At 44.5% G+C, this 16,949-nt stretch overlaps 1 protein-coding gene across 1 annotated transcript; it reads right to left on the bottom strand.

Moving 5' to 3' along the window:
- Positions 1–1,654: 1,654 nt before the first annotated feature.
- On the bottom strand, positions 1,655–16,497 carry LOC311115106 (alpha-2-macroglobulin-like; the record flags this gene model as incomplete). The annotated part of the gene is made up of 35 exons (XM_084190311.1): positions 1,655–1,695; positions 1,804–1,909; positions 3,600–3,668; positions 3,774–3,864; positions 4,390–4,514; positions 4,705–4,920; positions 5,170–5,360; positions 5,631–5,793; positions 6,074–6,148; positions 6,433–6,589; positions 6,759–6,834; positions 7,390–7,566; positions 7,685–7,768; positions 7,843–7,894; positions 7,986–8,107; positions 8,209–8,335; positions 8,410–8,635; positions 8,891–9,041; positions 9,214–9,301; positions 9,478–9,630; positions 10,024–10,173; positions 10,289–10,434; positions 10,512–10,578; positions 10,967–11,200; positions 11,682–11,855; positions 11,990–12,099; positions 12,589–12,706; positions 12,852–13,002; positions 13,691–13,775; positions 13,895–14,060; positions 14,297–14,317; positions 14,666–14,718; positions 15,471–15,627; positions 16,023–16,203; positions 16,412–16,497. The coding sequence occupies 35 exons, from the start codon at positions 16,495–16,497 to the stop codon at positions 1,655–1,657; spliced, it is 4,389 nt and encodes a 1,462-aa protein (XP_084046437.1).
- Between the last annotated feature and the right edge of the window lie 452 nt (positions 16,498–16,949).

Raw genomic sequence — 16,949 nt, 5'->3', positions numbered from 1 at the left:
ATTTTACAGTTCAAATAAGGAAACCAGTCAGTTGAAATAAATTAGGCCCTTAACTATGGATTTCACATGACTGGGCAGGGACACAGCCATGGGTGGGCATAGGCCCAGCCAATCAGAAATACTTTTACCCCACAAAAAGCCTTTACTACAGGCAGAAATACTCCAGTTTCATCAGCTGTTCGGGTGGCTGGTCTCAGACAATCCCGCAGGTGAAGCAACCGGATGTGGAGTTCCTGGGCTGGCGTGGTTACACGTGGTCTGCGGTTGAGGCCGGTTGGCCGTACTGGCAAATTCTCTAAAATGACGTTAGACACAGCTTATGGTAGAGAAATGAACATTCAATTCTGGCAACAGCTCGTGTGGACATTCCTGCAGTCAGCATGACAATTGCACGCTCCCTGAAAACTTGAGACATTGTGTTGCGTGACAAAACTGCACATTTTAGAGTGGCCTTATTGCCCCAAGCACATGGTGTACCTGTAATGATCATTCTCTTTAATCAGCTTCTTGATATGCCCCACCTGTGAGGTAGCTAATCTTGGCAAAGGAGAAATGCTCACCAACAGGGGTGTAAACAAATGTGCACAAAATGAGAGAAGCTTTGTTTATGGAACATTTCTGGGAGCTTTTATTTTAGCTCATGAAACCAACACTTTACATGTTGCGTTGATATTTTGGGTCACTATAGTTTAAGAATTCCTGAGCACTGTCCAATCAAGAGGGCTTGTTACATCTTCTCTGAACATCTGGCATTGTACTGGTCTCACTGTATGAGTCTCACTGCTTTTCAAAAGGTAGTGTTTTCACAGCACACTCTTGTTCATAATCCCAGTATGTTTGCATACATTACTTATATAGTTTAGGGAGTCGTGTCGTCAACAGGGCTCTATAGTACCCGTTGTGTGCGTCTGTCATGTCGATGGTTCTGTTCATCTAATTGATTTGTGAGGTATGTACCACCACATCTTTCCTGTGGTGTCCACACCATTAGGAGATCATCTAATGGAGATTAAAGTCAGGACTCATTCCTTTGGAAGACTTGTTTATATCATTTAGTGGTAAAATGTTCTGAGCCCATTCCCTGATGAGGAATAAAAGAACCTACAGGGGTCCATGACAGACTGCAGAACAGAAAGTGAGAAACCAAAGCTCTGTACAAAATTGAGCGATAACATTTCCACCTTTGTAGAGCTGGCATCCCTGCTTAACAGCAGCTCTGGAGGTATAGTTTGTTAACTGTCCCCAATGACATTCTGCTCTGTCCATGAGTTCCCAGTACCCCCTGTGGCAAGGCCAGGTTCCCTCCAGTAGTAGAACCACTGCCTTACAATATTCACCTCAGCACTCACTGCTTATCAGTGTGACAATCTTTAAAACAAACACTCCAGAAAAGGGTTATAATGAAAAACTTTATTTCCAGTTACATCATTTACTTCAGCACTTGAAAGAGGTCTGAAGGGTTGCAGGTGTGACCTCAATGTCATCTTACATCTGCAGAAGAGCAAATCAATTAAATGTAACAGACCAGCAATTAGATTAAAGAATATAGGCTCCCAAATCATTTATACTACATGTATAGTTTATAGGTCAGCTAGAAAACAATTATTCATCACCAATAATTATAGATGTAAAATAGCTCACCAGCTTGGAACTCCTACTTGCAAGGGAAGACATATTCTGTCTCAGCCTGGTCACCTGTAACCATAGTACATGTTAGTCTCAGTAAATGAACACAAGTTGACCAAAAATGTTACTTAAACCATGGAAAAGGAGGTTTTGGGGCAGGTTAGTAAATCAACTTGCTTGGCTGGTAGTAGTCGTAGATCTTGACCACCGCTGGCTTTAGATTCTGTACTGGGAGCTCCTGTATGATGTCCAGGGTGATGGTGAAAGGAAATAGTGATGTTAACTGTTGGGAGAAAAACAAACATATTGGTCATTAAATGATCTAAGCAGAAGTTACATTTCAGCTTTGCTGACATGTCACCACAAGTAGATCAATATATATTACACTGCTCAAATAAATAAAGGGAACATTAAAATAACATCCTAGATCTGAATGAAATAATGTTATTAAATACTTCTTTACATAGTTGAATGTGCTGACAAAAATCACACAAATTATCAATGGTAATCAAATGTATCAACCCATAGAGGTCTGGATTTGGAGTCACACTCAAAATTAAAAGTGGAAAACCACTCTACAGGCTGATCCAACTTTGATGTAATGTCCTTAAAACAAGTCAAAATGAGGCTCCACGTGCCTGTATGACCTCCCTACAACGCCTGGGCATGCTCCTGATGAGGTGGCGGATGGTCTCCTGAGGGATCTCCTCCCAGACCTGGACTAAAGCATCCGCCAGCTCCTGGACAGTCTGTGGTGCAACGTGGCGTTGGTGGATGGAGCGAGACATGTCCCAGATGTGCTCAATTGGATTCAGGTCTGGGGAACGGGCGGGCCAGTCCATAGCATCAATGCCTTCCTCTTGCAGGAACTGCTGACACACTCCAGCCACATGAGGTCTAGCATTGTCTTGCATTAGGAGGAACCCAGGGCCAACCGCACCAGCATATGGTCTACAAGGGGTCTGAGGATCTCATCTCGGTACCTAATGGCAGTCAGGCTACCTCTGGCGAGCACATGGAAGGCTGTGCGGCCCCCCAAAGAAATGCCACCCCACACCATGACTGACCCACCGCCAAACCGGTCATGCTGGAGGATGTTGCAGGCAGCAGAACGTTCTCCACGGCGTCTCCAGACTGTCACATGTGCTCAGTGTGAACCTGCTTTCATCTGTGAAGAGCACAGGGTGCCAGTGGCGAATTTGCCAATCTTGGTGTTCTCTGGCAAATGCCAAACATCCTGCACGGTGTTGGGCTGTAAGCAGAACCCCCACCTGTGGACGTCGGGCCCTCATGGAGTCTGTTTCTGACCGTTTGAGCAGACACATGCACATTTGTGGCCTGCTGGAGGTCATTTTGCAGAGCTCTGGCAGTGCTCCTCCTTGCACAAAGGCGGAGGTAGCAGTCCTGCTGCTGGGCTGTTGCCCTCCTACGGCCTCCTCCACGTCTCATGATGTACTGGCCTGTCTCCTGGTAGCGCCTCCATGCTCTGGACACTACGCTGACAGACACAGCAAACCTTCTTGCCACAGCTCGCATTGATGTGCCATCCTGGATGAGCTGCACTACCTGAGCCACTTGTGTGGGTTGTAGACTCCGTCTCATGCTACCACTAGAGTGAAAGCACCGCCAGCATTCAAAAGTGACCAAAACATCAGCCAGGAAGCATAGGAACTGAGAAGTGGTCTGTGGTCACCACCTGCAAAACCAGTCCTTTATTGGGGGTGTCTTGCTAATTGCCTATAATTTCCACCTGTTGTCTTTGCACAACAGCATGTGAAATTTATTGTCAATCAGTGTTGCTTCCTAAGTGGACAGTTTGATTTCACAGAAGTGTGATTGACTTGGAGTTACATTGTGTTGTTTAAGTGTTCCCTTTATTTTTTTGAGCTGTGTATATTATTTTTAAATGACACCCATTATATTGCAGAGTGCTATGTGGACCATTTCAAACTGATGGGTGGTTTTCACCTCACCTCTGTCAAGTACGTTAACACATGGTCATCTTTGGTATCAACCCGATCCACTTGACTTGAACCCCTCAGCTGTGAAGACAAGCCATTCATATTGCATGGACAAAAACAGTCAGTGTTAGAAAGGGTCACAGATGAGGCAAGACCTCCATGGATAAAGGTCACACAAAAACTCACCCTCCCCAAAGAGTCTGGATCTGGGGAAAACCCAGAGAGCATTTTCAAATCCACTATAATCATATTGGTGGTCAGCTCCTTTCCATGATATCTGTGAAAGCAAAGAGATGATTGATAAAGTTGGATTTTGACAAGCGCTTGTAATAATCAAATGAATGGATCACTGGATTATTTTAGCCATAACCTCTACAGGATCGGTGTCCCTATACTGGGACGGTTGTTGCTAGTGTTACTAGAATGACGTTGTAAGTAACTTTCCAGGACATAGACATGTTTTATCTGGGCAGAAAGCTTTACATTCTTGTTAATCTGACTTTACTGTCCAATTTATAGTAGCTATTACAGTGACAAAAGACCATGCTATTGTTTGAGGAGAGTGCACAACAACTTCACGCAACTTGGATTATTTTAGCCATAAAGACCAGGCTGCCAGATACATCTTATTGTTACTTATCCAAGCCTAGGTATCAACTGGAAGGTCAATAACATATACACCGGTATAATGAAACTAATTCATTTGGGTCGAATCCATTCTGTAAGACACGCTCCAAAATAACACTGAAGTGTCAACATTTAAAAGAATGCTGTGAAGACAAAACGGGTCCTTCATTCTTACTGAGACTGGAGTTTCAGCGTGACTCTGGGTCGCAAAGACTTGCTGTTGCAGTCTACCTCTGGAGTCACCTGGATACTGAGCGTTGTGCTTTTGGTAGGAGTAGGGATGTTGTAGTGGAGCGCCACCTGGGACAGAGAAGAGGAAGTCAGGGAAACCATCCTGTCCAAAAACAAACATTTTATAAGCAACAATAAATATTTAATGAACTAGAAATCAAGCCAGAAGAAGCTTATTATGTGTTTGACCTTCCCAATAATGTATATTAAAGCACATCTTACACCACAGGACTGGGAGGAGAGATGTGTATTCACTGACCTGCACTGAGGCACAAGCGCTGCCCTTCACTTCAATGCTGTACTTCCCTTCTGTGTCCTGCAGCGCCCTCTCCTGGTACAGAAGCTTGTTGTTTTGGTTCACATAGAAGAGGTACTGATGCCCACTGGGAGACTGTACTGTCACTGTGCTGGCTCCTCCTCTACTGAACACCCTGGTGGAGTAGAGAGCCAGGGCCTGGAGGGCCACCACCGTGTCCTAAACAGACCACAGGAAAATCACTTCAAAATTAAAGAGCCCATTTTACAGAAAGGGTTGATTTTTACATTGAACAGTTCCTAAAGTGACCATTTCCCAATTCCATGGCTCTGTATCAGTGGAAGTTAGCCTCACCAGGCTGGACATGAAGAGCACATGCCTGTGGTCTGATAGAAGTCAAAGTAATAATGTCTCTACTAGAGCACAGCACAGGGTGCCATTTCAGACCAATGTGTTTGGGAAGTCTACCTGTGTGGAGGAGAAGCCTCCGTAGGCGTTCTGCTGCCTCACCAGCCACCTGACGATGCGGGAAGCGTAGCCCAGGTCAGAGGTAGACAGAGGAGAGGCACTGAGGGACGCCAGTAGAACGTAGGCGCTGGTCTCCACCTCAAGGGATGGTGAGGTCTCTGAGGAGGACTGGGACCAGTGCAGGAGACCCCCTGAGGGTTGAGGAGAGCGCACAAGTCAGAATAAGGACTGCTTATTCATCATAATACAAAGTTCTGACCTCCAATTCATTTTATGCCAAAAACTACTGACAGTCAGTTCAAAGTGTATTTTTGTTCTTAAAAACACTTTTACTGGCCGTTTGATTGGGCCTATCTGGAGTGCCAGACGGGCCGAGGGTTTGCACTTTTAGGAGTAATCCATTGTCCAGGCAAGCTCAATCAAGGCAGCACTAACAGATCTTGGACCAGGATTTAGCTCACCCTCTTGTAATGAGATGGTGTTGAGGTGCTGCAGAAGCTGGGCCCGTGTCTCCATGTCCCCTGCCAGGGCGAAGGTGTAGGCCAGCAGAGCAGTAGTGTAGGTGTTGGACAAATCACTGGTCGAGTTCTTCAGGCAAGACAAGCTGCGGTCCACAACAGGATCCTGGAGCACAGAATAACAGCAGCACATTGAGACACTTCATAGTAGCATATTGAGTCTAATATCAATAGTAGCAGAACTATACCATTCAGATGTGTTCATGGTAAAGCCCATTCTTTGTTATTTCATAGGCTACTTTCAAAGAAATAACAATTCCCCTGTAACTCACTACATTGTATAATCTGTAAGATGTATACAGACTTCATACAGGAAGCTAAATGAGTAGCCTGTAACAATGTTGCTGGAGTGAGAATCAATGTTTATATGGAGTGAGGTTACTTACCGACACTGACATGTCGAGCTCCAGCATTGAAGCAGTGACGTAAGCAGTCAGTGTGACTTCATCCGTCACGCCACCCTATAAAACAAATGTCAAAATACTAACTGTATCTAGCCTGATACAATTGTTGAAATCAAACTTTATGGCTGGTCTGACAAAACAGACAACTATGTCTAACATGCGTTGTGCCAGTAATCGAAAGGTCGCTGGTTCTAATCCCCGAGCTGACTAGGTCAAAAATCTGTTGATGTGCCCTTGAGCAAGGCACTTAACCCTAATTGCTCCTGTAAGTCGCTCTGGATAAGAGCGTCTGCTAAATGACTAAAATGTAAAATCGTTCAGTTTATCAGCAATATAAATACCTTCATTCTGTTGTTAAAGAGTTTCCCCAAAATTCTGAAACAGCCATGTTTGCCTTGTTTACTTTCCAACCAAGTCTTGGATTGCTCCATTTTTGCCAGGTCAATATAGATGAAAGACCGTGCTTTGCCAAAGGATCTCAAGACAAAAGCAGTCAGCCTGAAGAAAGAACTGGATTTAAAAGCAGTCATAATATCCACATAAGATGGCCATAAACATGACTTAGAGCTTCACATTACATAGCCATGGTCTCCCTGCCAGAGACTATGCCATTTCATTGGCCACTACTTCATTGAAACAGACAGTTGTTTACAAGCCAAGTACTCACCAAGTGTTCCCCAAGCCGTGTCCAAACGTGCTGTATGCACCGTCAGCATTCTTGTAGTTCAGCTGCCTTTGGTAACCTGTCGGTGGGTTTTTAGAGTGAACAGTGACCAAGTGGTTTTTATAGTCACTGGGTTTGTGCCCCAAATGGCTCTCTATATCAGGGCTCTTCAACCCTGTTCCTGGAGAGATACCCGCCTGTAGGTTCACTCCAACCCAAGTTGTAATTAACCCCATTCAGCTCATCAACCAGCTAATTATTTAAAAAAGGTCAGTTAGAGTAGGGTTGAGGGAAGCCTTACAGGACAGTATCTCTCCAGGAACAGGGTTGAGTCCTGCCCTATATAGTGAACTACTTGAGACAGGAAAATAGTGCACTATGTAAGCAATAGGCTGCCATTTGGGACAGAGTGTCAATATTCTACGATCAAATGATTTCAGTGAGAAACCATGTGGAAGTCCCTCCATGTGTTGGGTCAGTGATGTCATCTGTACTGTAGCTCCATCATTTACATGACAACAGGGTCCTAGTCATTAGGGCACACTGGAGAAACCTTTTACTGGACAAATCCAGCCCTGTTTCAGTAAGTTTGTCTATAATAAATATTAGCCAGATTCAAAAGGGACACTCCTACCACTAGTGAGGAACTTGGTTGCCTTGTCTAGGATGGCTGGGGTGAGCTGCCCTGTGTTCCTCAGGTACTCCAGGATGTAGATATTGGGGGAGAGGAGGGCCATATTCTGCTCTCCACACCCATACGGCATCTGCAACAGTCCATCCAGGTTGTTGAGGGCCCGACCCAGGATGTCCCCTACAGAGAAACAAGGGACTTCTGTAAGACGGTCCTCTTCAGCAAACAGCAGCATTATCACTGGAGAAGGGTTGTCTTCCCACCACTACACCTCTAAACAAACCATAGTTTATTTTACCCAGAACGGTGAGGGAAATTCTATCAGATCCATCCACCACATTCTGGGGGAGTTGCAGTTCCACCTCCTCTGTCAGAGCTTCTCCTGTGGACACAAAGATGATAAGATGAATGGCGAAGAGCACGTCGAACAACCGTGAACATTCATTCATTACTGACCAGTTGGACACAGCAACCAGTTGTAGGTGTCGGTCTTCTCTGTTCCCTCAGCCTGGAGGACAGGAGAGGGATTCTTTTCAGAGGCAGTTACACTAGACAATCTGTGCAACCTAACGGTTAGTTCCCAGCAGCAAACTACATACCGTCACCAGAAGGCGCCGTGTGACTGTGTCAACGCGTCCTCTCTCCGGTACGTTCACAATCTCATGGTCACACGCAGTGTGGGAATGGACAGCCGCTGCACTAACGGACACGTTCAAAACCCCTACACACATTGGCAGACACCACAGGTTACACAACATCCAACACAGTGACAGTACACAACTCAGGTTGACATCCATTCTGCTGTTTGAACGGTTGACTTACCCAGGACAGAGGGTGCCATTGTCCAACTGAAGGTCTTTCGTCCATTGGCACACAAGCATGAGGAGTAGTGGATGTCATTCAAGGGTGTGAGAGTGTAGTCTGAGGAGAGAGCCGGAGTCACAGAAACCTGCCGAAGAGGAACACTTTGTAAGATAACATGGTCTGACAAAAACAAAATACGATCCTGGTGCAGTGCCGTACCATGATGCACTTGGAGAGGTAGTTGAACACAGTGGCCTTCAGCTCAAAGTGCTCTCCCCGGATGACTGAGTAGGGCAGGGTGAGCTCCAGGAAAAACGGCTGGAAGACCGTGAGCTCCACCAGAGGAGCCAGACCAAAGCCACTGGGGGCCAGGCAGAAGACCTCCGTCTCCCAGGTGGTGATGGTGTCTGGGACTGTCAGGGGGACGTCTGCTGACCCAGACTCCCTGGAATACAGAGGTTAGAGTTTAAACAGAAAGTCACCAAGTGTCCAGAGAGTGGAGTAGGACTGTACCAATTATTTGAACACCGATTCGAATGCATTTAAGCTTTATCTAACCAGGGAGACCCATTGAGGTAAAAGGAGCTCTTTCCTAAGAGAAACCTGGCCTACTCTGTACTACAGTTTAAAGAGATTAGGGTTCCTAATCTAGCTAAGAGGGTTTTCACCCAAGGCTAGCCTCACTGTGCAGAGTACTTACCCAACTTCCACAAGATCCCAAATCCATGTCTCAGGGAAGAATGTACGGACCATCTGTATGGGTGGCAGAGGTGTTGGGGCAACTCCACCAGCTATAGCCATTTCAAGTCCAGGACCCGCTGATCCAGGCCCAGCCATAGGTCTGTAAGCTACTAACACAAATCATGCTCATTATTTTCAAGTTAAAATGGACTGAATGCTTTGCTCAACAGTGAGCACATGCAGCGTTCTGACCCCTTTAACCAGGCTGTGTTAGTAATCCATTTCCCAAGATTCATTGAAGACTTCTAGCAATGAGAATAAGGGTTGGTTAGGACATCTCACCATAGGAGCGATAGTACTGGTTCCCCTGGTAACTGAGGCAGGAAGGTATTCTTATATCCAGATTAGTCGCCAGCTTCAGTCCCAGTGCCTAGAAAATGCCATCAAATTATTTAAAAAGTTGTATTTGTCACTGTACATGTGTTTTAGCCTCAGGCTATTTTAGCAATGTAACCTGTAAGTTGAACACATCGTAACGGTATGGTGACTGACTCTTCCCAGAGCAATAAAGAGGCTTCAAAAGTTGAACAGGGCAGAAGTATTTACCTGAAAAACTGCATAAGGATCATTTGTCTCCTCAGACGTTCCATCTGGGTAAGGCATTATGGATCTCCTTGGTCTTACACGGAAACATGCTACTGAATCTTCAAGCTCGTAGGGAATATTGGTTGTCTCCTTGACTGGTAACAAATCAAATATCTGGAATGGGACAATATGGGAAGGAGTGAAATGACGTTCTTGGGGACCAAACAGAACAGACTGAAACAGGGAGGGACTACTTGGACTAAGAACCTCCATTTTGTTTCCCATTGCCAAACGTCTAGAAAAGTGTGCTGATGAACACAACCCAGAATATCACCTCATTATGTAACAATAGTGAGGTGATTTCCAGTCAATAGAAAGAGGGCCTCAAGCCAGAGAATGAGTCCCATTACCTTTGATAAAAGCACACCAAATGACCAACAGTGAACAGACCCATTCCATGTCTGCTGTGGTCAATGGTTCTTCCCCTGAGGCTGGTTGTATTCCCAGCACCACCAAAACAGTCGGTATGGTGGTAGGACTGTTGTTCACGTCAGTGAGCTCTGTTACCTTATCAGCATCCAGCCTCTTCCCTGGCTCCATGATGCCAACACTCTGGTCCACAGCGCTGAGGCCACAGAGGGAACCGGGCTGGGCAGAGAGATGCAGGGTGTTCTCCTCCCCTGGGACCGCATTGGAGGGGGAGAACTCCACCAACACCTGGCATACACATTATACACTTTTACTGCAGGTATGATACAGTATCTATGTGCATGGAAATAATTGACACTTCATACCCAACCTAAAATGAGAACAATGTTTGTGATGTGCACACCTTGTTCCTGAAGCATTTCTCAGTGGGGAAGTTCATGCTGTGGGCGATGACAGTCTCACTGGGTAGCATACTGTACACCAGGAGCTGAACCACCGGCGCCATCTCTGGAACCACTGCCAACTTCAAGGTGACTTCACCCTCAGCTACTGCAACGCAAGAGCAGGTCACACTGCCATCAAGCGCCTTCCAGAACGTTCAGAATCACTTAATGAAACTCACTCACCAGGACTGTCCTGCTGCACAGTAACATTCTTGTGTCCATGCTGAACTATCACCCCTCTGGATAAGGCCTGGAGAGAAAGGGGGAAACAGTGGTCATCAACTCAGAAAGGAGATGATGCAACCTGGACTCAAGGGGTAGACGTGGTAAACAAATCCAGGACACAGCAATTGGTATGTTGTTATGTGGCTGTCCATCCATTTCGTATAGGTTACGAGATGTATGATATGTTACGAAGTCCAATTTGCTGTGGCTTATGTTATCGAGGTGGCTAATACTAAGGTTTAGGCTGGATGATTAGGAGTTTGTGATGTATAGGAACATCCTTTTGAAAAGTGCGAGGCTTGGGCAATGTCTGAAATGATCCTGGTCAAAAGTAGTGCAACTAGGAAATATGGTTCCATTTGGGAGCCACCCTGGGTTTGGAAGTTGTCAACTAGTTCCTGGGTTCTACTCACCAGGTAGAGGACATCCACAGAGCCCTTTGGGACGGTCTCCCCTACGATGGCATAGTGGATGGTGATTGACACTTCCTCCCCACATGCCAGTGGTTTCTCCATCTTCTGAATAGCCAGGGAGCTGGAGGGTTTACTGTCAGGGGCAGCGGGCTGGATCAGGGAGAGGACGTGACACCCTCTGTTGAAATAGGGGACCCTGTATCCTTGGTACTCCACTTGTGGGGTGTCACTTACCTGTAAAGGAACAAGAGGAGGAGTCTAAAGGACCAATCCTAAATCAACCCCTAGACCCGATGTTCTACATACAGTGGTGATATGAGGGGAGGACAGATGTAAGCAATATGGTAACAGATCCACCTTACCCTCTGATAGGCTTGGTGGAAGTTCCACCATGCTAACATTACCAATTCAATCTTCTCAGATCCCCACAAGACCATGATAGGCCTTAGGGTAGCGTTTCCCCCAACTCTGTCCTGGGGACCCCAAGCGGTGCACATTTTGTTTTTTGCCCTAGCACTACACAGCTAATTCTAATTAATCAAATCTTGTTAAAGAGTCCGTTATTTGAAATCAGCCGTGTAGTGCTATGGCAAAATTCAAAACATGCACCCCTTGGGGTCCCCAGGACAGTTAGGTAAACGCTGGCGTAGGATCAAGGGCTGAGTTGGTCTTGAGCATAAAGAGGCTGTCAAAACCTAGAAGGAATCATACTTACTATGAGGTTAATATTCTCTTTGGGCATACTGGTTGTGTTTAGGGAGAACCTGGCAATACCACGACTGTCCGTGGTTAGGTTCTGTAGTTGTAGATATGAGGACCAGCCCTTCTCCTCCAACAGGTAGACTAACATGTCAGAGATGGGTGTGTGGTTGAAGTGAACAGCATATATCTGAGGAAAAGGGGAGAGTTGTATGAATGAAGTGACGCTACATGTCATTAACTAACACATACTGGTAGTTCAGCAAGCAGGGCAAAGAACAAATGGCGTCCACAATGCAACAGAAACACTGTATTTGGACTTACCTTGCCCTCAATAATTGATCCATGCTCATAGATTTGGGGCGTGTCGACAAATGAGAGTTCTCCAATCACATAGGAGAGCGCTATGCGTTTTTCCTCTGACCGTGTAATACCTGTCAAAGGAAAATAAATAATAGGATGGTATATTTCACAATTACCAGAGCCAACACAATGCACAATGGCAGTTCAAAACGCAGAAACTGAATGTCAGTACAGCAGGATATTATAAACAGACGACAATAAAACAGCATTCTATAAAACAACGCTGTAGCACCAAAGGTCAAACAGCTCATTCTTGCCAATCTTCATGATCTAACGCAGAGTTCCTCCAACTCCGTCCCGGGTCCCCCGTGGGTGCAGGTTTAGGTTTTTTGCCATAGCACTACAGCTGATTCAAATAATCAAAGCGTCATGATGAGTTGGTTATTTGAGTCAGCTGTGTAGTGCTAGGGCAAAAACCAAAACGTGCACCCAGGGTGGGCCCCAGGACAGAGTTTGGGAAACCCTGATCTAATGAAACATGCACTAGTTAATTCATGTCATTTACTCAATAAAACACATCATTTGACAGCAATGTTACCAATGATTGTGATAATACTAACCTGTCCCCTCCTGTACTTCTGCATGGAAACTAAACACGTCTCCCAGCAATTTCTCTCCTAAATTCTTTGTGAAAATTGCCATGTTGAAGACATAGGACGCACAGCCAGTTAGGTCCATCTGGGAACAGCAAGCAGAACCAAACACACTGAGAACAGATTTAAATTAATTCAATCAAACATTAAGATCCAAGTTAAATAAATTCAAATGTAATATGTTGGTATAAACAGTCCTACTAATGATCGTTTTATGACAGCATACAGACCTCTATTGACTCTTTGTGGCAGGGAGGTGTGTAATCAGGAACTCCTTGTGGATGTTTCTCATCAATTGTTATCGGTATCACTACATTGTCCCCCAAGAGTCGGCACAACTTTAACCCTGCTTTACCAGGTACAGGCTGTCCATACGTGTACCTGATTTCAATTCATAGGACAAAATAATCAAACAATTTCCTACGTCGACAATCACCATATTAAAAACCGAATACGAGACAAAGGTTTGTGCATACCTGTAGGCTTAAGTCAAGTGTTCAACAAATCTGGACCCACATTCATAAAGACTCTCAGAAAGGGATCAGTTTGAACTTTAGGATCATAATGAACAAGGTCACATGTCATGGGGGGGACCGGATCCTAGAGCAGCAATCCCAATCTGGGATGCGTTATGAATACAGAACCAGCTGTTCATGTAAATGCCACTGTAGCAAACGTTTGAAGTGTCAGGGATTAATAGCAGCAGTTCAGGACATTGAGCAGTAGCATTGTAGGTCTTCAATTAGCATGTGTCATTAGTGAAGACCTGGGTTCAAGTAGCTTACATGCATATTGAAGTATTTGTATTTTAAATCATTATTAATATAATATTATTTTCAAATACATGCCAATACTTTCCAAGTGTTTATCCAAATACCTTCAATTACTTTTATTTTCAAAGAAAGAATAACCAAATACTTAAAATCTTTCACATTTCAAAGTATTACAATTACTTATTAGAACCCAGGTCTGCATTAGCACAATGCGATTATTAGATCATTCCATTTAGTGGAGTTACACATCACCTTGTAACTACAGTGCATTGAAATCTCCGTTAGCGTTTACTCACTTGGCACACACTTCCACTTCATACTCTTCTTGAACAATGCTGATCTCGTCGGTGAGGTTCATTTTGATCTCAAACTTTGGCAGAACTACAGATAAAAGAACAGCAGTCAACTCTAGAATGTTCCAGGATTGTGATGCATTGATTCAACTGCCAGAGCCATAACATTACCTAGCATGACAGGTAAAAGAAAAAAGCTCAACCTACCATACTTTTCTACCTTGAAGTTCTGGTATATTTTGTCTTGACCAATCCACACTACAATGGCATAGGATCCTACAGGTGCTTCAGAGTTCAGGGGGTGAGAAAGCTGCAAAATGTTGCCACTGGATGTAGTGTTGAGCCACTGTCCAATCCTGTTCTGATTTACATCCTGTTGGTTCATAGAACAAGATAACAGTATACAGGAGTCAGCTCTTTTCATGACATTTCCATCTGCAACATTGGCCTACTGAAGGGGGCCCAGAACACACACAAAGCTGATTGGAAGTATTTAGCTAACTTCTACAGTAGGTGGAAATTAATGACACCCTAGCTAGCGGGTGGAGTCCTAATGTTGCAGTATTTACAGTGACAGTCATCATAAAGTTAGACTTGTAAGGGTCTTACCTCAAGTTCCACAATGTTGTACTGTGAAGGGCAAAGACAAGAGATGGTTCATGGTTCATGAATAACTCCAAAACATCAGAGGAGCATAACGGTCTACAACTATAGGAACTAGACAGGTGATTGGCTTAGTGGGACTAATGTCAATTTAGTACATGAATTCAGTCTCAGGAAAAGATGATCCCATACATTCCAATCTGACCTATATGAATGGAAACCCCATGTCCTGACTGGTTGATTGCTGTACCTTGTGTTACATAATACTTGATTGCTATGCCCATCAGTTGTGATACTTCTGTATCCGTATTTTGGTTTGAAATAGTAGACACCGATCTGAAGGACTGTTTTCAATATTACATTTGCAACACTCACCAGCTGATTGACAGGGCTAAAATTGGTATCCAAGGTGACGACTCTAAAATGCACTGTAAAAAGCCGATGACAAGAAAATGAGAATTTTAGAAGCATCATGTCGGACAACTGAAAATTCCAAGGTTTCCAGAAATCCTGGTTGGAGGATTCCCATCCTGATTCCAGGAATCTTTCACCCGGCATTTCTGGAAAACCAGGGAAACTGGTGAAGTAAGCAGAACTTGTCACAGCTACTCTGGATAATATTTTACACTGTTGGTACTAAGGCCCCAATTCAATCAATTGCAGATGAAGGAAAACTGCACTGCGAGTTCTGAATATATTTACACTATCCAATTATGTCCATGAGAGGAACATCTCGTAACATGTGGCATGTCGGTTCAAACTCCGTTCCAGTGTACATATCCTGAGTGACCCCACAGTGGGTTTTTTCCTGTATCTGCACCCCATTCCTGAATGAAGTTTTTCAGGCGTCCGTTTCCCTCTCCAATGTTCATAAGCCACGCATGACTTGTTAGAACAGAGTGGACAGGACCAGGCACCAAATCAGACTGGGGGAAGATCATTAACAATGATGTGTTCTTTTCTACACAGAAGATCATACAACTATTGCCTGATCTTCTGAAGTTCCCAATACCTTCCAATCACTTCAAACCATACTTCCTTCAGATTGTAATATACGGTCATAGCCCCAAATAAAGAAAGGGAACATGGTGGGGTCATGGAAAGTTGATATCAAAAGGGGGTCTGGGGCCCAAGAAGTTTTGGAACTCCTGGAGTAAACCATTCTAGAACGTGACATCACCTGTTTGTCCTGGGTTATAGATTGGTTTGTCCGTTTGGATGAATGTCATGGGGCTGTAGGGTTTGATCATGACCTTCCTCTCCTCTGTTGATAGAAACGTGTCACCTCGAACCTCCACCTTGAAGTTTTGCACTTTGTCACTCTTCACATGAGGGGCCTGTCAGGGAGGAAGAGCGCAACACTGGTGAACTAATGGACCAACAACATAGGACATTAAGATGTGGTGCCGTGTGGCCCAGTTGGTAAGAGAGTGCCACTAGCAACTTCAAGGTAGAGCGTTTAACTCCTGCAGGGATCACATTATGCACTCCCCTTATTGGAAGTTGCTTTGGAGAAGTGGCATATATCAATTGTCTAGATAGTATGTAGTAGCATTCAATCAAAACCTGGTACAAATTTGAGCCTGAATCCCAGAAAAGTTCTGGTAGGCCACCACATTGATATTTCCCATAAAATAAGCTGGCATTGCACCAAGAAACTAAGAGATTCAAAGCTGAGAAGTCCAGTCCACTCATTGGAATGGTTGTGGATGTCCACCAGTGCTGGGCTGACCTGAAACTGGAAGCAGCGATGAAACTCTTGGTCAGAACTCTTGTGGAGAAGTATTTTGTTCTGCCCGTCAGCCATCAGAGATATGGTCATGACCAGGGTCTCATTGGGCTGCAGAAGGCTGGCACAAAGCTTGGCCTCTGAGCCTGCCTGGATCACTGCAGGAATGGCTACAATATAAACCCTACAGAGAACACAGGAAAATCACTACCTAATGAGATGATACCTCTAAACACAAACCTAGGTGAAAAATACTGTGGAGATAAAGATCTGCAGAAAAGGTCAACGAAAAATTGCTCTAAATCTGCTCCGACAGAGAGTGTGTTAAACCAAGACGAGAGACTTAAGTGTGATGACTAAATTCTAACTTCTGTGACTGCAGATTTACTTACGGTCCTGCAGTTTCTTGACAGACACAAATCCAGTGAATGCAGGCAAAGAGTATCCATCTCCAAACCTGAAGCCCAGGAAGAACCATGACTAAAGGAGAAAAATAAACCAAGTCAGTTATGACTCTGTATTCCTCCTGGGAAGACCTCCCTACTGCACTGCCTAGAGGTTGTCTAGCTGGGATACAGATTGTCAATTGACTTTAACTATAAGGTAAAGAGAATTAGGTTAAGGTTAGGAAATTGGTTAGCTAATAAAATAAACATCTACCGGGGGAGGTGGTACTTAACAATAAGATCTGAAATTATTTCCTGGGGATGCAAACCATCCATTCCTTATCAGAACTGTCCATCCACTGATATACAGGCAGAAGCACCCCCAAACAGGCACCAACCTGGTCTCAGAGCATTTCGTATTATTCTGTATGTAAAATCCAAGACTCCCCATTAAGTAAATGTTACATTTCGTATGGTATGTATTACATTTGTGGATGTCAGTCATCCATTTCGTACAGTATGTTACAAATTACAAGTCGTACGA

The sequence above is a fragment of the Coregonus lavaretus genome (genome assembly GCF_964263955.1).
Source record: "Coregonus lavaretus genome assembly, contig: HAP1_SCAFFOLD_326, whole genome shotgun sequence".
NCBI lineage: Eukaryota > Metazoa > Chordata > Actinopteri > Salmoniformes > Salmonidae > Coregonus > Coregonus lavaretus.
This window is presented reverse-complemented; position numbering and strand designations above follow the sequence as displayed.